Source organism: Ochlerotatus camptorhynchus, unplaced genomic scaffold (genome assembly GCF_037179485.1).
Source record: "Ochlerotatus camptorhynchus isolate MF236.1 unplaced genomic scaffold, CSIRO-AGI_Acam_v1.1 ptg000119l, whole genome shotgun sequence".
Taxonomy (NCBI): domain Eukaryota; kingdom Metazoa; phylum Arthropoda; class Insecta; order Diptera; family Culicidae; genus Ochlerotatus; species Ochlerotatus camptorhynchus.
The window spans coordinates 170,950-193,150 of NW_027040609.1; the positions used below are offsets into that span (position 1 = coordinate 170,950).

The following is a 22,201-nucleotide window of genomic DNA, read 5'->3' on the forward strand; positions in this document are numbered from 1 at the left end:
AAAATATACATTGAAATGGTGAGCTTTAATATCTGCAGAAGATAATGAAAGCTCAGATATAGAGTTGAGGTTGAATAATCTAAAATTTGGAACTTTTCTTTATAATCGGTTTCAGTATTTAAATAGAGTGCAATTGCTTTTGTAAACTGGCTCTATACAAATAAATGCTCACACACATACACTAAAATAAGAGGAATATTTCGTCTTGTAGTCGATTACAGAGCGGAATTCAAATATAAAAAAAAAATGTATTTTCATCGAATCGATTTGTTTCTTTTGATATTTTCGAGGATCGATGGAGTTTTGAGAATCGATTCAGCAACATAGATTTTTTTTTCCAAAACGCCCGTTTCTACCAACACTACTCACCACGTGGTGATTGAATAAACACTTCGATGAGACCGGATGGAATTCAAATTTGAAATCTGTGTTAAAGAAAGCGCTTTTCGCAGGCAATCGGTGATCATTTTAATTATCATAGCAACAGTTGCAAATTCGTGCAATTTTCAATAGTGAAATTCTGAAAAATGATTAAATCTTGATTCTAAAACTTGTAAAATTGGAATCGGTTCAGGGGTAGTTGAATTATTAACATTTTAAAAATAAATCAATCATAATTTCGTTGCATGTTTCATTTTCGGTTTACACAAAGTGTGTCCCCATATATTTTTTTTTCTTTGATTTGTTTTCCGTCGATCTTGTTTTCCGTGCTGAGCACCAATGCTACCGACGCCAGGGAGGTAGCTCCCACACCTGGACCCTACCTATCGACCCATCAACTCATGAACCGGGGACCAACGGCTTTACTTCCCTTCCGAAGGAAGGCGTGATCAGAGATGTTATGCCTCAGAACATCCCGGCGCTGCCGACTGGGATTGAACCCAGGCCTGCTGGGGTGAGAGGTAATCACGCTTACCACTACACCAGCGGCGCCGCTGTGTCCCCATATAGAAATCATAGACGTAGTCCTACGAATAAATTCTATAGCTTTGTGGAGAAAGAGAGCATTGATTGCCATAAGCTGTCTCTTTGTTGTGGACATTTGTGGTTTGGTATGAGAGAGTTGCTATTCTAATTTTTTTGCTATCACCAGTTATTATGATTTCTTGATTCTTTGATTCCTGTTTTTTTTTTTGCTATAAAAAATACACTTTGTGGTCAGTATTCTTACTACCAAAGATCAGGCAGCTTGGAATTGGGAAAAAGAAATACCGGTTATAACTCCATCCACAAACAACGGTTCCTCACTGTACCTTTAATTGCCCAATTCGAGACACTCGGGTGAAGGAAACACATACTCAATAATCTCCCCCATTTCATTTGGTTGGGAAAAAATGAGTGATTGGAGTTTTTCGTAGTTTTACGCCCTTCACTGTTAATTAATTTCCATCCATTTTTGAATTGAGCATCGTTTTTTTTTATAATATAATCTATCTGCCTGCAACGTTGCAGCACAACTTCGTTAGTGATGCGCTTGAAGCAGCATTATCGTAACGAAGTGCACCCCGGCAGAGAGCACGTAGCGCGCGCGATAGTTCATCGCAGCCCGCGCCGGTGGAAATCGATGAAGAACTACGCGCGTATTTTCATTTACCATTGCTCTTACTGTTCACCGTGTGTCAACATATAGAGAGTAAATATCATCCAGGAAGTGGGAGAATCTCCATGGACGAGCATACGAGTGTCACAGCACAGAACACATGAACGTTGCATTTATTTTAATTAAATTTTCACAAAGCAGACAGCTTCTCATGGAATCGGGCGTGACGCAGTTATCATCGGCAAGCAATTTACGGAAAGTGTGTGTGCGAATTCGGGATTTGCGAACGGATGTCAACCGGCAAAGAGGACAAAATTAATTATCAATCGTGATGATTGAAATTTATAATTGCTCTCATTTTTCTCCCGACTGTCTTTTTTTGTGTGCAGATATCGGTCGTAGAGTGTACTTCATATTCAATCTGGAGAACTGGCAATTATCATGGCCATTAATTCGATTGTGCTTACTTTTGATGTAGATCTGGTTAATTGATTTGGTCACGGGAAGACCGTGCACAAAGGAATGCATAGGAAAGCACCACACCAGTACTAATAGGCCAAAAAAGTGGCCCTCTCTGCCTTACACGGGCCTCATCAGAACTTGAAAAGACTGGTGTTGCTCAGCTCTATATAATAAAAAAGGCTAAAAAATAAGGTACCAATGGTTACTTGGGCAGTGTCGGTGTATGTATGGAGACACTTTATACCAAACAAATAAGCAATCCTTTCATCATTTGAAACTGTAGCGTTTTACTCTTCATTTGACACCGGTTTTAAAATAAGTCACAGAGAGACCATGAACATCAAAACCATACATTAAGGAATAAACTTGTAGAGGCCCAAATATTGTTTCTATTTCAATGCCGTTGAAATTGAGGTTGGTGCTGAACCTGATCTTATTAAATAAATTTAAGAACACTCAACAATAGTTAACACAAAATTCAAATAGCGGCATCGGTGGTGTAGTGGTAAGCGTGATTATCTCTCACTCCAGCAAGCCTGGGTTTAATCATATCATGTCTGATTATGTCTTCGGAAGGGAAGTAAAGCCGTTGGTCCCCGGTTCATGAGCTGATGGGTCGATAGGTAGGGTCCAGGTGTAGGAGCTGCCTCCCACTTTGCATACTTATTTTTTTCCAAAATTTGTCTATGCTATCATTTCAGAAGGGCCAAACTTTTTATGCCGATTTAATAAACAAAAAAATATAGTAGAAAAGAAACTAAAAAGGGTTATATGGATAACTTTTTGGATTTTTTTTTTGAATAAAAATACTGAAAAAAAATCCATTCGAGACCTACACTGAAAGAAAAATCGATTTAAAAAATCTAGTCGATTAAAAAAAATAGCCACGTTTGATTTGGATGAAATTTTGTCTCAAGATAGGTAATTATGTTTACTACCGACCGTCTAAACATCGCGAGATGGGTACTTTTAAGGTAAAAAAATTCTTCAAACAAAAACTTTTCAACTTCACAAGTTTTTTAATGTGCCATTTTCATACAAAACTAAACCAGTGAAGGTCGTAATCATGGTCCTAGCAAGAAGTACGGTCGACTTGTTTCGCGCTCCGTTGTTTTGGAAGTTTTCTCGGTATTCGCTTGATATAAATTATCAGTTTTTTCTCACTAAGTGACTCCTGGCATATTTCCCGGTAAATTGATCGAAAAGTGAGTTTTTTTGTAGTAGAAAGTGTCATTTTCGGAACGATTAATCCGTGCTATCGGTAATTTGCAAAACAATTTGAGCATCATCGTTGCGTGGTCACGCATACGCGCTCACGCATACCCGCTTACGTATCATCATCATCGAGTGTGAGCACCCGTTTCTACATCTACATCGTTCATCAATCATCGTGCGCCTGTGTGCGCTGAGTACCGCGCCTCGATCAAGTGCACCACAACGAAGGTCATCCACGCAGCGCGTCTCTTCCAGCCATCTGTGTAAACGCCTACACATATAACGCTCGGTGGTAGTAGTATAGAATTATCAGATAAGTTTTTGTTTTTTTTTTTGTTTCTTTTCCTCCCCCATTAGTTAAATTTTCATTTTGTATTTCTGTGTTTGTAGTGTTTTCTGTGTATTGTGTCTGTGCGTTCAGAGGGAGAGCGTTTTGCGCTCCCACTAGTTGAACAAAATGGATGTTTTGTCAGAAGACGACATGGATGACCATTCATCTCAGAAAAATGATGATGTCATCCATGGTTCGTCGTCTCAGTCTGACAATGAGCAGGCTGAGAAAAGCTCCAGATTGCGGGCCTACCCGAATGACTCGACTGGCCCATGGGTTGTCTATTTTCAGCCCAAAAACAAACCCTTGAATGTTGTTCAGATATCTGATGATCTGACAAAGCGATTCTCTGCCGTGACCGAAATAACGAAGGTTAGGCACAACAAACTTCGTGTGACCGTCGCTAACCTGAAACAGGCCAATGAAATTGCTGTTTCCCAGTTTTTCACACTGGAATATAGGGTGTACATTCCAGCCTCTGATGTGGAGATCGAAGGCGTGGTCACTGAGGCGAGTCTGAACCCCGAGATACTGGAGAAGCAAGCGGTTGGCCGATTCAAGAACCCCTTGCTTCCTCCGGTAAAGATACTGGCCGTTCATAGAATGAAGTCAGTATCGCTCAGCGAGGGTAAAAAGAGTTTTACCCCCACAGACTCGTTTCGGGTGACCTTTTCTGGATCTACCCTTCCTCAATACATCGAGCTGGGAAAACTTCGTCTTCCTGTGCGGTTGTTTGTACCTCGGGTCATGAACTGCCAGAATTGTAAGCGGTTGGGACATACGGCCTCCCACTGCGGCAACAAGGCACGCTGCTCCACATGCGGGGAGAAGCATGAGGATGGCGCCTGCGCAGCTACTGCACCAAAATGCGTGTACTGCAATGGAACTCCTCCTCATGCTCTCTCGTCGTGCCCGGCGTACAAACAGCTCGGGGACAAAATGAAACGCTCCCTTAAGGAACGTTCCAGGCGGTCTTTTGCAGAAATGCTTAAGACAGCCAAGCCATCGACCAACGAAACAAATCCCTTCGCTCTTTTGTCAGATGACGAGTCTGGATCTGACTTGGCTGAGGAGGGAGTTTCTTTCAGTTTTCCGGAAGGTTCTGCACGGAAACGAAAACGCATCCGTTCGCGGAAAGTTGCAGATCAAGAACCCCAAATCAGCTTGCCCAAATCAAGGAGTGGTGGAAAAAAGGAGACTTCTACTCCTCCTGGATTCCGCAGAACTGATTATACCCAGGATTTTCCACCTCTTCCGGGGACATCAAAAACCCCTGATGCCCCAATTTTAAGAACAGAAACCCCTTCTTCATCTGGGCTGTTCTCATTTGATGACATTGTGGACGGTATTCTCAAATACCTCAACATTTCTGATCCTCTGAAAAGCATTGTCCTCACATTGCTTCCGACTGTGAAATCCTTCTTGAAGCAATTGACTTCAAAATGGCCCCTTCTTGCAGCTATCATCTCCTTCGATGGATAATTTTCCAAACGAGGTCGGGGATTTGATCACTGTTCTACAGTGGAATTGTCGAAGTCTTATTCCGAAATTAGATTCGTTCAAGTATTTAGTCCATAACAATAATTGCGATGCATTTGCCCTCTGTGAAACATGGCTTTCTTCAGAAATTGATCTCCCTTCTTTTGATTTTAACATTATTCGATTGGATCGTGAGGATTCACGTGGAGGAGGGGTACTTTTGGGGATCAAAAAGTGCCATTCCTTCTATAGAGTGAATCTTCCCGAATTCCCCGGTATTGAAGTTGTCGCATGTCAGGCTACCATTAAAGGTAAGAGCCTTTGTATTGCTTCTGTATATATTGCTCCTAGAGTCTCTGTTAATCGCAAACAACTTTTCGACATATGTGCGGTACTTCCCGCTCCATGGTTGATCATGGGAGATTTTAACTCCCACGGTACAGGCTGGGGGGAGCTGTACGATGATAACCGTTCTACTTTGATTTATGATCTCTGCGACAACTTCAACATGACAATACTTAACAATGGAGAAGTAACACGTTTGGCTGGTCCATCCTCGAATGGTAGCAGATTAGACCTCACCTTTTGCTCCAATTCACTATCGTTGGATTGCACTTGGCATGTAATCCAGGATCCGCACGGTAGTGATCATCTGCCGATCAAAATTTCGATTGCCAGTGGGTTCAACTCGTCAGAATCCGTTAACGTCGCGTATGATCTAACCCGTAACATTGATTGGACTAAGTTCCAATCCGCGATAGACGATACTGTATCGTCAGTGGAAGAGCTTCCGCCGTTGGAGGAATATAATTTCGTCTCTAATCTCATCGTCGACAGCGCACTTCAAGCTCAAACACGACCGGTGCCGCGATCGTCTATTCGTAAGAAAACACCATCGCTCTGGTGGGATCAACAATGCACGGAGGTTTACCGTAAAAAGTCCGACGCGTTTAAACTTTTTCGGAAACGCGGAACACGCGAGCATTTCGACGCATACACATCTCTTGAACGCGAACTCAAGAGCCTCATCAAGGCCAAAAAACGGGGTTACTGGCGGCAGTTTGTAGACGGATTGTCGCGCGAAACGTCTATGAATACGCTTTGGAGTACGGCGCGAAGAATGCGTAACCGGTCTACTAACAACGAAAGCGAGGAATGCTCGGATCAATGGATTCTTAAATTCGCGCGAAAAGTGTGTCCGGATTCCGTGCCGTCGCAGTTGATTCCTCGCGAAAACGCGAATTCGGTAGACGAAATCAGTCAGCCTTTTTCAATGGTGGAACTTTCACTCGCTCTCCTTTCGTGTGGCAATTCTGCCCCGGGATCTGATAGAATCAAGTTCAACTTGCTGAAAAACCTCCCAGACGTCGCTAAGAGGCGCATGTTGAACTTGTACAATCAGTTCTTGGAGCTCAATATTGTTCCCGACGATTGGAGACGAGTAAGGGTGATAGCCATTAAAAAGCCTGATAAACCCGCGTCAGATCACAATTCGTATCGGCCCATCGCGATGCTGTCGTGTATTCGGAAATTGATGGAGAAAATGATCCTTTTTCGCCTCGACAAATGGGTTGAGACGAACCACCTTCTTTCAGATACTCAATTTGGTTTCCGTAGGGGTAAGGGAACGAACGACTGTCTCGCGTTGCTTTCCTCGGAAATTCAGTTAGCTTTTGCTAAGAAAGAGCAAATGGCTTCTGTGTTCTTGGATATCAAGGGGGCTTTTGATTCAGTATCCGTTGAAGTTCTTTCAGAGAAACTCCACATTTGTGGATTGTCTCCATTAATTAATAATTTTTTGTACAATTTGCTGTCAGAAAAACATATGAGCTTTTCTCATGGAAACTCTACAGCTTTTCGATTTAGCTACATGGGTCTCCCCCAAGGCTCATGTTTAAGCCCCCTTTTGTACAATTTCTACGTTAGAGAAATTGACAATTGTCTTAGTGACAATTGCACGTTGAGACAACTTGCAGATGATGGCGTAGTGTCTATCACAGGGCCAAAAGAGGTTGACCTGCAAAGACCCTTACAGGATACATTAGACAATTTGTCTACTTGGGCTATCCAGCTAGGTATCGAATTCTCCACGGAGAAAACTGAGTTGGTCGTTTTTTCTAGGAAGCATAGCCCAGCACAACCAAAGCTTCAACTTTTGGGTAAACCGATCACTCATTCCATGTCTTTTAAATATCTCGGGGTCTGGTTCGATTCCAAATGCACCTGGAGATCCCACATTGAGTATCTGAGACGAAAATGCCAACTAAGGATCAATTTCCTTCGATCAATTACCGGAACGTGGTGGGGAGCCCATCCACAAGATCTTCTGACGTTGTACCGGACAACGATTTTATCGGTTTTAGAGTACGGTAGTTTTTGCTTCCAGTCGGCAGCTAAAACGCACATCATCAAGCTGGAACGGATCCAGTATCGTTGTCTTCGTATCGCGTTAGGATGCATGCACTCGACTCATACTATGAGTCTCGAAGTGCTGGCGGGCATGTTGCCACTATCCGTCCGTTTTTCAGAGTTATCTCTGAGGCTCCTCACCCGTTGTGAAGTAATGAACCCACTGGTGATCGAAAACTTTGAGAAGCTTCTGGAGCTAAATCCTCAAACATGTTTTATGACATTGTACTACCTATATTTAACACAGGATGTCAGCCCTTCAAGAAATATTCCCAATCGTGTAGTCCTCTCCGATTTCGGCAATTCAGTGAATTTTGATTTATCTATGACGCAGGCAATCCGCGGAATTCCAGAGCATCATCGTCCTATGATTGCTCCGTCATTATACGCTGCAAAGTTTGGCCATGTTGATTCTGCAAGAACGTTTTTCACAGATGGATCTCTAATAGAGGAGTCCGCTGGTTTTGGTGTATTTAATGAATTTCATAGCGCCTCTCGAAAACTTGAAGCTCCTTGTTCTGTGTATGTGGCTGAACTGGCAGCAATTCACTACACTTTGGAAACTATTGCTTCACTTCTTCCACACCACTACTTTATTTTTACGGATAGTCTCAGTTCTGTCGAGGCTATCCGTTCCATTAGGCCGGTAAAGCACTTCTCGTATTTTCTCTTGAAAATACGAGAACTGCTTAGTACTTTATCCGTGCGCTCTTTCATCATCACCTTCGCGTGGGTCCCTTCGCATTGCTCAATTTTGGGCAATGAGAAGGCGGATTCACTTGCGAAGGTGGGCACTATGGAAGGCGACATTTATGATCGACAGATCGCCTATAGTGAATTTTTCTCTATTTATCGTCAGCAGTCGCTCGTTAGCTGGCAACATCAATGGAGTGAAGGGAGCTTGGGACGATGGCTACATTCAATTATCCCTAAGGTGTCGAAGTTTGCATGGTTCAAAGGGTTGGACTTGAGTCGAGACTTCATACGCGTGATGTCTCATCTCATGTCCAATCACTATTGTCTAAACGCTCACTTGTTCCGTGTGGGGTTGGGAGACAGCAATCTCTGTGAATGTGGACAAGGTTACCAGGACGCTGATCACATCCTTTGGTCTTGTGCGGAGTATCGTGGAGTCAGATCACATTTTTGTGATTCCCTTCGGGCTCGAGGTAGACAACCTAATGTTCCAGTTCGGGATATTTTGGCTAGACGCGATCTGGAGTTTATGAAACTCATATATGTTTACTTTAAGGATATTAACCTTAGATTGTAAGTTTAATTAACCTTGTGTTTAGCTTGTATTTTGTACGTGTGGGTTTTTTTTTCAATGTTTGTTTTCAAGATGAATAGAAATAATTTCATGCTTTAGGATTAATTAAATAGTTGTATCGTAAACCACATTTCAAACCTCCTTCTTCCCTTTTCCCATCCAAAATATTGTAAATCTCCACTAACCTCGAGACAACCGCGAGTACTCGGTCCAGTTCCTTTAACTTTAAATTTAAGACAGTAATAATGTATAACGCAAAGGATAACTCGGCTCTGTAAAGTTTATTCGATTGAGCCTGTACAAATAAAGTAATTATAAAAAAAAAAAGGTCGTAATCATCTCAGAATCCAATGAAGCTCAATTTGCGACTTGCGAGTCAATTATTTCGAATCAGCAACTATGTTCACTTTGGTTAATCGACAATTCCATATGAAAAGCAGTTACTAGCATCAAATGGCACCAAGATATTCTTTTGCAACAATGCTTCAATACCTTTGCAATGTCAATTGGTCAATTGGTATTTGGTATTTAACAGGCAGATTTAAAGCAAAGTCACATTTATGTTGCTTATATAAAGTTGGTAATATGCCATGAAATAATGCTTGCAGCTTTTTTTGGGATGGAAACGTAGCTATTTTCATTGTCAACAGTGCGCATTGGACCATATGTCTCGAGAAGGTGTTGGCTTGAAACTGGCGTGGATCAGCACACCTTCCGGGTTCTCGACTCACCATTTAATAGCCGAACGTACACTTAGGAATTCATGATGTTACCAACCAACATGTTTTACTGTTAAACTTTTCGCTTACAATTCTTTAATCGCCTTGAATTGAAATCAAGTGTCATTCCATTAACAAACGATCCACTTCACGCACCAAAAATTGAACCAGCGCCAATACGGAATTTAATCACAAAATGGTTGCGCAGCACCACATATGAGTCACTATAGCTACATACCTACATCACTGCGGATGCCGATGCGATGCTCTGGCATAAATACGGAAAAGAAGAATTTCACGAAATTCAATACCATCCGCATAATAAATAATTGTCAGCTGGCTTTGTGTGACCAAGTGAATACTGGTCGATCGGAGCTCACACGTTGGTATTGCAGGTGTGGTGGGGTAGGGTAGGGTTGTTGATTTTCAATTCGAGAGCCAGCACTTTGCAGCGTATGGATAAACACTCACACACGCATACTGTACGACCTACCTCCGTCTGCGTATCGGTTGATAAGTTTTATTTCATCCATTTTCCACCGGAGTTTTCCGCATTCTCACATTTTTTTGTGTGCTTTCCGCTTTTTTCCCTCACAGTTAACGGTTCGCAACGAGAAGCCTCCAAACAACAGCCCCAGCAAACGACCACGAAGGACGCAGCGAGCCAAGTAAATCTTCCCGGCAGCAGTAGGAATAGCAACGTCGATGCCACAGACGCCACCCGGACCGGACCGTACTTTGATCTGTCGGCGTCGAAAAACGTAACCGCCCTGCTGGGGAAAACGGCGTATCTCAACTGCAGAGTGAAAAATTTAGGCAACAAAACGGTAAGTCCGGATTTGCCAATTGGCAATAGTTCACGAGAGTGGTAAACTGGTTTTTTTTTCCTCCTAACAAGGGTAATGGATGGGAAGAGAGATCCCTACGGTAACGGTACAGCGGCGTTGGATAGAAAACATGGAAAAATGAAACGATTGCATCGTTTTGAGGAGCGAAAAAAAATTGGATATCAGTATGCAAACAGAATCAGCACTGGTGCATGTCTGAGTTTGGCTGGCATTGCACTGGGTGTGTCGTTGGAGAGGAATCCAATAGGGACACTCAGGGTAAAATTGATTGATTTAAATCGAACCGCTATTGAGTTTGATTCAATTTTACATTAAATTGCCGAATGTTGCCAGTTGCAATCTAAATCATAAACATTCAAACAGAATCTATTAACAGTACAGCTAATAGCAACACATTTTTTTCCTTAAGGTATTGTGAGTTACATTGTTTATATTCTTGTACCTCGTCTCGTAATTATGTTTAAAATGTTTATTCTAATTATGTATCGTAAATTTGTATATGTTGCCATCGACTGGAATAGATTATGAGGTTACAAAATGATCTAAGAATGATTTATTGTACAATAATTGAGATCTACAAATTTGACGAATATTATAGTTAAATAAGTAAAGAAGTAGTGAATGTAGAATATTGAATGTAGAAATGTTATAAAATGTATTATTTTATTGAAACCTTTGAAAATGTGTGCTAATTTTGCGCTACAAAGCACTGACACGAAGTTTTCATATGCATTTAAAGTGCATCTGGTATTAAATTAAATTTGGATAATGCAGAATTTTTACAGATAAGCGTCAGCTTTAACTGAAATTCGCTTTATATTTATTGAAATTTATTTTAGCTTCGAGTTTTCAGCCTATAGGCTCAGTAAAAAGTCGTATCAGTTAGTAGTCTTTTACTTAGTGAGCGACTTTTTTACTATCAGTGATGCATCGGTATAACCCTATACTCCCCTTCGATTAGAACATGATTACCCGACAAGGAATCGCTTTTGGGAGAAATTTGTTGTGATTTATCAGCAAAAAATGTAAAAAAAAAATTCGGTAACCTAGTTTTTCAATTACTCGAGGACGATTTGTCACTTTTTACGTTTCAGTTTTCTAATACTACTGGTAAGGGCTCATGCAGGAAACATTAACCATCCATCCGCTCCAACCCTCTTTCCACTAGGTACGTTTTTTCTACACAGCAAAAAAAAAATTTTGATACCACATCAAAGTAGATGCACTTCAATCGTGTCGAAAATATGGGGTAATAATATTACTTGCCAAAAAGGACAAAATTATCATTAATACAGTACATGAAATGACACTACACTGCTTCTGCATTTGTTTATTTTTGTGGCCATACAAATGACATAAGATTTTCGACACGATCGAAGTGCATCCTCTTGGATGTAATATTAAAATTTATTTTTTGCTATGTATGCTTGTCACAGAATCTTACATCATAAAGCGTGTTTTTTTAGTAACTGTATCGCCCCTTATCTTGTTAGTTCACCGATTATAAACGAGTGGTTTTAACACTTTTTCATGTATTAAGTAATAATTGTCTCATGTCATGTTAAAATAATGACAGCAAATTGTTCACAAAGTGTCCGATGTAGAAGGATGTGATGAATATCACTCTCTCGTCCCTATATAGCCGGGACAATCAAATAATGTTTAAGATAGAAATTCAACACAATCAGGCAATAGACTGCCCTTCATCACATATTTGTTCGGTATGGAAAAATTTGTCTAAATGAATTATCTTCATAACAACAAGTCAAAAACTGTCGTGATGTGATTCGTACCGTTGGCGAATTTAATCTCGTTTTTGTCACCACCGACGAGTCAAAGGCCTCTTGCATCTAGGCGAAATCGTCCGCAGTGTAAATTATTATTTTATGTCTGTTTGTGCTTGACTGTAAATGGTTCACAGCAAAACAATAATTTTGATATCACATAATGATAGTGTGTAATATTACTTGCCAACATGGGCAACATTATCGTTAATACGGTGCATGAACTGACATTACGCTGCTTTTACTGCATTTGTTTATTTTTGTGGCCATACAAATTACATGAGATTTTCGACATGATTGCAGTGCATCCTCATGAATGTAATATTAAATTTTATTGGTTGCTGTGTGCTGTGTGCTGTGTGTAATGTGTTTTTGTAGGCCATTTTTAATCAATTTATTATAAAAGGAAATCAGAAAATAAAGAACATTCTCTTTCCCTAGTCAACCCTTCAAGGCGGCATGTTGCCTCCTGGAGGACTTAAAGTAATTAGTCGTTCATAATTTAATCCGTTTGAAGAAACTTTCTCATAAGACGTGTGTGAGGTACACAACATAGGACATAACTGCTGGACGAATCATATGGTGCCGTGACCAGGATTTAGTGGACGTCTTTGAAATTAAGCAACCCTGCGGAATGACTGGCTGCAAGCTACCCGATGTTGCTACATCGTCATCAATTCGAGAAAATATGTAAAACGGTGGCAGCGACTACATGGTGAATATCCTATTCCTATACCCAGGCATGGAAAATCTTTTACATTTACCTCTAACTTTTTCCATCAAAAGAATTCCGTAAAATTATGTTTTTAGCTTTTGTAGAGTTTAATATTTTATTTTATTAATAACTCAAATCTGTACCTATTATGCATGACAAACTAGAGCGAGCACAAGTTGTTATTATTTTTTAGTATATGTAATTTACATTCACTGAAAAACAATGGTGGGTTCTGTTCGATCTGGTTCATCATGCATAAGAGATACAGATTTGAGCTATGCACAAAAGTTGTATACATCATTTTACGGAATTCTGTTGATGAAAAAAGGCAAAGGCAAATGAATGTAAATGAATGCACGAAATTAATGTAAATGATTTGCCATGCCTGCCTATACCTACTTGTGTTATCCTATTGCTTTAATCAGTTCAGTTATCCGCCCAACGTCGACGTAAACTAAATCAGGAGCCCAGTCTTCCGTCATCGATTCAAACTATCAATGATTTAGAGCCAACTTCACTCGCTACATACTATTCTCCAGGGAATTCAAGCTTTGCCCTTGGGCAAGTCAGGCCAGAGTTGTCGTCAGAACCCTTCGGTAGAACTAGTGCACAGCATAGTTCTCTAAATTGAATGATGCTATTCCAAAAAAAATCTTTGCCTCTTCTAATACGCCTAACCATAACGTTTTTGGAACAAGAGACACGAGGTCGTCGTTACTTCTATCAATATCATCGCTAAAGCACAAAACCGAAGTTCGCTAGTGGGACTTTTTTATCAATCTATATTTTGAAACTTATATTTGAATATTGTTTGTTCTCGTTTATTTTTTTATTCTTCCGGAACATGTGAATTTCCCCCAGTTATTCCAGATCCACTTCCTGAAGGCTCCAATTCTTTCTCGTATGTGCTGGCTTCCGTAGCATGTTCGGAACAGAAGTTCAATTGATTTTCTGACTGGAGTGGATCGTCGGAAGAATGTTCGTTCCGGTGGATGGTCAGCATTCTCAACGTCTTCCAAATACTCTGTATTAACGTATCTATAAACATAAACATGTTTCAAATGGTTTAATTCGAAGAAATAAGCTTCTCCATTCATCCATGTTCCATACGTAAACAAACAACAACAATTCTATTGACGAATCGGCATAGCCAGATAAATGAGGAGGAGAAGACTTTTCAATGACTTTTCATTTACGTCGCTAGTGAATGGGACTGAAAAAAAGGTATACGGCATTTTCCGATTTTTGTCTTCATAGTCAATAATGGGTTACGCGGCTTCATCGGCAAACCAGCGTCGATGATTAATTTTGCACCATCATCTTTAAATCACCGGCAAACAACAATCAATAAATAATCTGATGTCATCAGCATTAACAATAACGCCATTTTGAGTTATCCTGAACATAATTGGATTCCACAAACCTGATAGATAAGATCAGACCATCTAAACACTGTTGATTTCAGATCAACTACTGGATCACAACATATTGCTTGCAGCCTTAATCTAGGACAGTGATTCTTGTTCTTATTTTTCCTTTATTTGACGTCGGTCTCTGTTCCACAATCTAGTGCCAATCACCAACGGACATCGATTGCCATCCACTGACGGAAATCGAATGTGCAGCAACGCAGCTTCAACACCTGCGTAGGATATCGCACCCATTAAACACACATGGGCCGGGACCAACGGCTTAACTTCCCTTCCGAAGGAAGACGTGACCAGAGAATTTGATGCCTCAGAAAAATCCCAGCGACCTCGGCTGGGATTAAACCCAGACCCATTGGGGTGAGATAGCAGTCACGCTTGCCACTACACCACCGTCGCAGGACAGTATATTTTTCCTTTGTTCGGGACATCAAACTACTGCGACCAGTAATTTGATCTATTGTAGTATATCCCGTGTCCTTAGTTTAGTGCATGTCGTATTACTTCATCACTATTGAAAAATAATGAAGTATTCGATTTTTCTACAGTTGCCACTCTTGCATTTATCACAAGGATCCGACTCCAATTGAAAGGTCCCGCTATTTATACCCTTCGGAGTGTTGAAACGCCCTCCTAAGGCGCGCCCCTTTGTCAGTCAAAATTGGATTCCTTAGCAACAAAATTAAGGTATGACACCGATAATGACCATGCATCAGAACCCTAGTCTTAACCACTTCAAACTAGGGAACAAAGAATAGAAGATTAGGAATCACATAGATAAAGACAACACTGAAAATAAAATTTCGTTTATACAACGAAATCGCTCGTTTGTTCTACGAATTTATTCGTTGTTTTCTACAACGAAATGGATTTGTACATTGTATGAAGCTATTTTCGTTAGAACTGACATACTCGCTATCGCTACACCCAACCAGCGGTCCACAAGTTTTGGTTGTGGAAACCGAAAAATGTGGAGTGTGTTAGTGAGGATGGGTAAAAATAACTTCATCATTAGAAGGAATAAATATGACAAAAATTAAAAATAGGCTTCAGACCGAGCTCGACTCATGAACTTTGCGATTGTCAGATCTGTGCTTTATCCATCGCTCTATCTGTGCTATGGGTAAAAGGAAAGCTAAAGGCACTCATGGAGCGGTACTTCGATTTCTCTTACTTTTTCTGCTGCTTGCATGTATTTTTTTTCTCTAACATAAAACCACTGCGATGATTTATTGTGGTAGCTTGCATGTATTGGTCAAACCGACAATATTAAAAAAAATCCCATCTCCAACACACAATCAGCACTTTAGGAGACAATAATCGAAGTTGTTGGTTTGATTGTACGAAGATGTATTTGTATATTATACGAATAAGGCGTAGTATTGACATTGCGCCAGATGACAGGAAAAACGAATGTTTCGTACCATTTATGAAAGATGTGTTGTATGTACGAAATTCATTTTTACGAAACGGTTTATAGAGAAATAACGAAAATAAATTTTCAGTGAACTAACTAATTTTTTTCCTTGTTTCAAGATCATTCTCGGTAGACAAAGCCGAGTCGAGTAACAAGGACTAAGATGTGTTCCTAGGATTACTGAAAAATCCTGTTCACCTAGTTTGAAGTAGTCAGGACTAGGAAGATCTTACATCCCGTAACGTACCACGAAAAGGTGATCACCGACGTTACGGGGCTTCGCAGGACAGTAATTAAAAACATTGATTTTTGGGGCCAGGATGTTGTAATTCGTACCGTTAGCGAATTTGATCACGCTTTTATCACCACAGAAGAAAACGTGCAAATCAAAAGGCCTTTGCATCTAGGCGAAATTGTTTCATGTTTGTTTGTACTTGACTGTAAATGGTTCTTTAAAATGTTTTGTATTTTGATTTCAATAGTGTTTTTTGTATGACGTTTTTAATCAACTTGTTATACAAGAAAATCTGGAAATAAAATACATTATATTTCCCTAGTCAACCCTCCAGGGCCTGCTGGAGGACTTTATAGTAATTAGTGTTCGATAAATCATGTCGACTTGACTTATTGCAGTGCATCACCGGAAAAGATAATAAAAAGCGCAAAAATGTAATTGAAATTATATAGAAGAAAAATTAAATATAATTATTTGAAAAAAGCTAGTTGAGCTACATATTTTGTATGGGATTGATGAATTCTGCACACTTAGAAATACCTAATCTTACACGTGACGGAATCCATCTTTGACATAAAGGATGAGACGTAAACAAACATGTCATGTTAAATTAAGTGCTCCGAAACTGAAAAGATTAAAAGAACATTTGATTGAGCTGAATTTTGCGTCTATTATGCCTCAATTTTATGTCAAAATTGACGCTCGTATATGTCAGTCTCATAGCACCTAAATTTACATCAATTTTTTTAAGTGTGTGGATCAATTTTTGGATGTACGAATTAAGGTCCAACCACCATGATCGTGTTTGAACATGTTTGAAAAAGAGTTTAGAGTTTGAGTTTATTGAACACACACTTAGAAATAACTATTTTTAAGCTAGACGTAACACATTGTTGACGTAAATCGTGGAATTTAAACAAACATGTCATGTAAAATTAAGTGTTCCGAAACCAAAACATACGTTATTCAACAAAAAGTACGTTTGCTTGAATTGATTTTCCCGTTTCTTTCAACTGATTCTTATATCAAGAACAACAATTAAAAAGGCCTCAACTCCATTTTGTAAACAAACCGAAGACCGCCAAAAGAAACCAACATAATGAACAGATAGGGGAATTTCTCCTCTACCCGATTGTGGTTTAGGTTTGCGAATGTAGGTTTCGGTTTGTGAGGAAATGGCCTTACATGGTTTGTTTTCAAAATGGAGTTGAGGCCATTTCAATTGTTGGTCTTGATATCATAATTGCTTGTATGTGTCAGGGCACCGACATTTACATGACTCTTTCGTAGTATGTAGCTTAGAGCCGTTTAATTTCAAGAAACGTGAAAAGAGCAAGAATTGTTGATTGTTATTTTATCAATTTGTGGACCAAGGTAATCCAAAGGTGGTATAGTTTAAATTTATAGTGAATGAATCCGCATCAATGGACAAAAGGGCGTAGCCAGGTTTCGAGTTAGCGAGGGGTGAAAACAATATTTCTATGGAAAATTTCGCCGAATGTCATTTCACCGAACGCCATTTCACCGAAAGCCTTTGTGTTGCTGGGTTTAGGGGGCGCAGTTGGGACGTCGTCGGTACTTGAGCGTGTCGGTGATCATCTTTTTTTGCCAGTGGTGGCGGGGGGAAATACCCCTCACCATCCCTCTCCAACGGGGGAGTTTGGTAAAGAGAGATGATCAAACCGATTTGTACCTTCATTCATAAAAGTTGTCCTTGCTCGCTTTCTACTCTCTATATAAACAATTTCACACTGCCGTACTCTAACGGAATTATCAACTCTTTACTTTCATCTCTTCATCTATCGTATAAAAATTACCACTCTAGTCTGTTATTTGAAATTAGCATCTTCAACTAAATATTTTAATGCATTTATTAACATCGTTATTGATTCCCTTCAGCTAGTCGACGGGATAACCACGATCGCGCGTGATCAATTTTGCAGTTAATGTGCATGAGTAGGTGTGATGAAGTTCATTTGTATTTAACATTTGGGGGTGGGGAGGCAACAAGCATCTATGGGTAGTACATCCCATACATATTGGTTATATGTATTGAGTGTCCACCGGAAGGCCATCCGGTGACCCGGATCATCCTTAATCTTAATTTATATGTATTTTTGTTAAATATATGTGTTGATTATTCTCTGCAACTATATAAAATGAAGTTGAATGGAGATTTTTGATATATTAGCTGGTCATTGCTTCTAAGTGGCCACTATATGGCTCACCGGAAGATCTGGAACATCTGTAAAAGGAATTGCTTTCTAAATTTGATCAAAGTAGGCCTTCATTTGTCTCTGCATTCATGTTCGATGTGGAAAAAATGTGTGATTAGCTCCAAGTGGTCACCAGATGGTCCGCCGGAAGATCACGAATTTCCCTAAAATTTATTGCTTAGTTAATTTGATCAAACAATGCCTATATCAAATGTAGTAAAATGGTGATTTTTTATATAAATAATATACAACTTAACTTTTTTATTATAAAAAGTCAATAAATAAGGGAGATACTGAATTAATTTATTTATTTATAAATCTATTTTTATAATACGGCATCATACTAAAATAATTTATTCATATATAAATTTAAATTAATTAATTTAACAATTATTAATATTTGTAATACAATTATAATATTGCTGACTTCTGCGATATTGCACTTAAATTCACATGAAACATGGCATATTAAATCTAGCGTTAACAACATGTGCACTCAAGGGGGAAATCAATTTGAAATTAATAAATACAAAATAAAATATTTTAACTCGGGTACTATATGTATACATTTACTCTGCAATCATCGTTAAAAAGCATCCATCTTGAAGCTGTAAAATGAAAACCGTGAGTATTTTTAAATTACACAGTGTGAAAAAATTGTGAAAATTAATGCGAAATCCAGCACCCATGTTGTTACCGCTAGATTTGGCGTAAGTTTACACCATATTTCATGTAATTTTGAGCACGATATCGAATACATTAGCAATGTCAGCTATAATCACATACCAGACCCATATGGAAAAAGCAGCCATTGAAAAAACGGCAGTCAAAGTTACGAAATGCAATTCCCACGTAAACAATATTACCCATGTAACCAAAAGTTCCACATTCAACAATAAAACTCAATTTCAAGTTCCAAAAAGTTCCGACAGAACCTTCAAGTTCCATAAAGTTCGGCTAAAGTTCTGACAGAACTTTCAAGTTCCATAAAATTCAAAGCAACCAAAAGTTCCGCATTCAACAATAAAACCCACTTTCAAGTTTAGTAAGTGCATATAAAGTTCAAACACAACTTTCTGGCTACTTTAGAAGCTATAGAAATCACACGAGGAACTTCAGGCTCCAAAAAGTTCCAATGCGTACTCTTAGCAATTTGTAGTTCGAAAAAAGTTCCAAAAAGCATCCCTAAGCACTTCTTAGGAACTTCAAGCAAGGCTGAAAACATGGCCACAACAAAGTTCCGAACAAGTTCCCAGCGGATCTTATTGGTAGCTTTAATGTATCTTAAAAGTTCCCTCCGGATCTTCTTAGCAACTTAAAATTTTCCTAAAAGGTCCGTCATAGCCCACATGAAACAATCCGCACAATTATTTATTAGTAACAAAATTTAATGTACGTAAATATGAAATGATCAGCATTAGCATTAGCATCGAACAAGTTGCACAATATCGTAGGTGGTACGAATTCAAAACTATTAAGAGCAGTACGGATATCTATTACTGGACAGATAGTAAGTAGGAAATAATTATTATCTCCCAGATAAGACATATCCCGCTCCAACAGTTAAGGATTGTCCTGGCCACGTCCTTACAACTGGTAGGGATAGGAAAGGTATGTTAGTCCAACATTTACTTAAGAGACATGCAGAGAACTCTACGACCCCTCATAAATGTCTCGGAAATTTAGGAATTATGTTAGTAGGGAAGGTAAGCCATAGGATACACCCAGTCAGTGTAGCTGGCAAATTTAGATTTTGAAATTGCTGTCCAGTGCGTCTGCTGGAAGATAAGGTTGCTGAAATAAAATGAAGATATAACATAGGGAACTCACCATCGTTGTCACACCCGTAGCTAATTAAAAGGAAGGAATTATTTTTTTTTATTAATTGAGGGCAAAACCCGTGGGAGTGAAAATAATGTTACTACCCTTTTCCCGTAGGCCCAAAACCTCTATGTCTTTTCAATTTGAATCATGATCAATTAAAGAAAACTTAAGTTCTTGTGATGTATTAAAATTATACGAAATTTATGTCGTTTTTGTTTTTGCGGTGTAGCTACACCAGTGCTAAACTGCCGTACACCGAAATAATTTAGGGTGTAGATATAGGATGCACCTTTGTTTACAAACAAGTGATGTTGAGCTGTCAAAGACTCGCGCTTATTCCTGCTTACATTACACTGGTGCTACACCGCAAAAACATAAGACATAACTGGAACAAATCCACCAAATACAATAACCATGGCAGAACCAACACAACCAGGTTTTGTAAAATTTCTAAAAGTAAAGGAGGAAAACATATACGGGGAAAAATACTACCCAAAACTTGAGTTCTTTTTACTCAATATTGGCTTCAGCCTCTCACTTGCACTCTCTATTGTTGTCAAAAAAAGAACGATATAGTTCAGCCCAATAAGTTACTTATGAGTAAATTGCATATTCTCAAATTTACGTAAATTAAACTTGATTTTGGGTAGAATATACATAAGAGTAGGTTTTTCTTTTGCTGGTATTAAATGGAAACTACTATATGCGATTTACTCCAATTTGGGTTATTGAGCTGAATCCTTCAATTGAGGGAAAAGTACTTAATTTTGGTTAGTTTTTCAACTCCGTGTACACAACCACAAGCGAACAAATTTGATTTCATCACATTAATTTTCATTGTTTTTGGCAACATTAGAAAGAGAAAAGGAGACATACTATCAAAAGTAGGGAAAAGTGAACTGGTCGCTGGGAACCATTTTCTTGTCGTGTACTATCATTACATCTATAATTTATGGCTATTAAAAAAAATTGACACTGTATGGCATTACAACAAACGCTTCAATTGGTTGTTGTCTCGCTTATTTCTACCATTCTATACTCGGACAAAAAATGCTACTCAAATTCGAGTTCAGTTCACTAAAAAGAACAAAAAGTGTATCCACCTACAAATGAGCAAAATTCCACCCAAATTAGAAAAAACGTCACCCACATTGCTGCAGCTTTTTCGGAAAATATGCATCCCATTCCCGAGTAAACTCACCCTCTACATATAACGCAACACAAAACAATTCGACAGTGAGCATGCATAAGGGCCTATACGCGATGATCGATTCTCTTCGTCGATTTTCTCTTTTGTTTATAACTCGCTAGATTTAACGTTTCTCGGTGCGTTTGCTGTTGCTTTTGACAGCCAATACAACCTGTTACTACTCTGCATTGAACAAATTCTAGAAAATTGTTTCGCTTAGCTATAGCAATGCAAAGAGAAAATCGATGAAGAGAATCGATCATCGCGTATTCGCCCTTATGCATGCTCACTGTCGAATTGTACTTAGCTTTTTTCGAAGGACAAACCATCCATTCCTTCTTTTTCGTCTTTCGGTCATCTTACGCCAGAGGATGCAACCGTTTGTTTTTTTCTTCATATTGCACCGTCGTTCAGCCATCCGTTTCCTTCTGCTTCTCGCCATTTTCCTTTTTTATTTTTTATATCTGCCCCAAATCTTTTCTCACATTTTCAGACATTTCTGGGACTTCTAACACTAATCTTTTGCATCAAATCACTTATTCAAGCCTTACTGATATCCTTTTTAATAAATTCCACACACAAAAAACTTGGAATTATGATTTAACTGGGTCGGCTATTTTTTCCTCGATTTTTTCCACTACCACTTTATGCGCCAGTCGTAAATATGAAATGATCAGTGGCTCAAATAAAACATAATTCTTATATTTATGCAGTGCATCAATATTCTATCCAATCTATTTGGCATGAGATCTACAAACGCTAACCACTGCGCCGAAAGTGTGTTGAAATACCATGCGGGCAAACACCAACTTCAAATTCATCAAGGTGTTGTGTTTGGTATTCAAGTCAGTCAGCTGGCACTGAAAACTCCAACAGTAGGCGGGACAAAAGCTCACTTTAAGGGGAAGTTCAACGCTCCGAAAAATAAATACATTATGATTTTTCTAAAAATATTGAAAAAAGGTATGAAAATCTAAAAAAATCACGTTTTCAAATTTTTCGAAGCGAATTCACATGCAAAAACATTTTTTATAAATCATAATGGCGTGAAATTGGACTCAAAAAACCACAAAACATCGACTTTTCGGTTTTGCTGAGAGTTCATTTGTTTCATGATGAGA

The 22,201-nt window shown here is 39.0% G+C and overlaps 1 protein-coding gene across 2 annotated transcripts in view; it reads left to right on the forward strand.

Annotated features, from left to right (window-relative positions):
• LOC135699848 (zwei Ig domain protein zig-8-like) overlaps positions 1 to 22,201 on the forward strand; it is a 326,931-nt gene that overhangs the window by 157,473 nt on the left and 147,257 nt on the right. For both annotated transcript variants that reach the window (XM_065220202.1, XM_065220203.1), the window contains exon 2: positions 10,023 to 10,252. In XM_065220202.1, the coding sequence (XP_065076274.1) occupies positions 10,023 to 10,252 (230 nt within the window). The remainder of the gene's footprint in view (positions 1 to 10,022; positions 10,253 to 22,201) is intronic.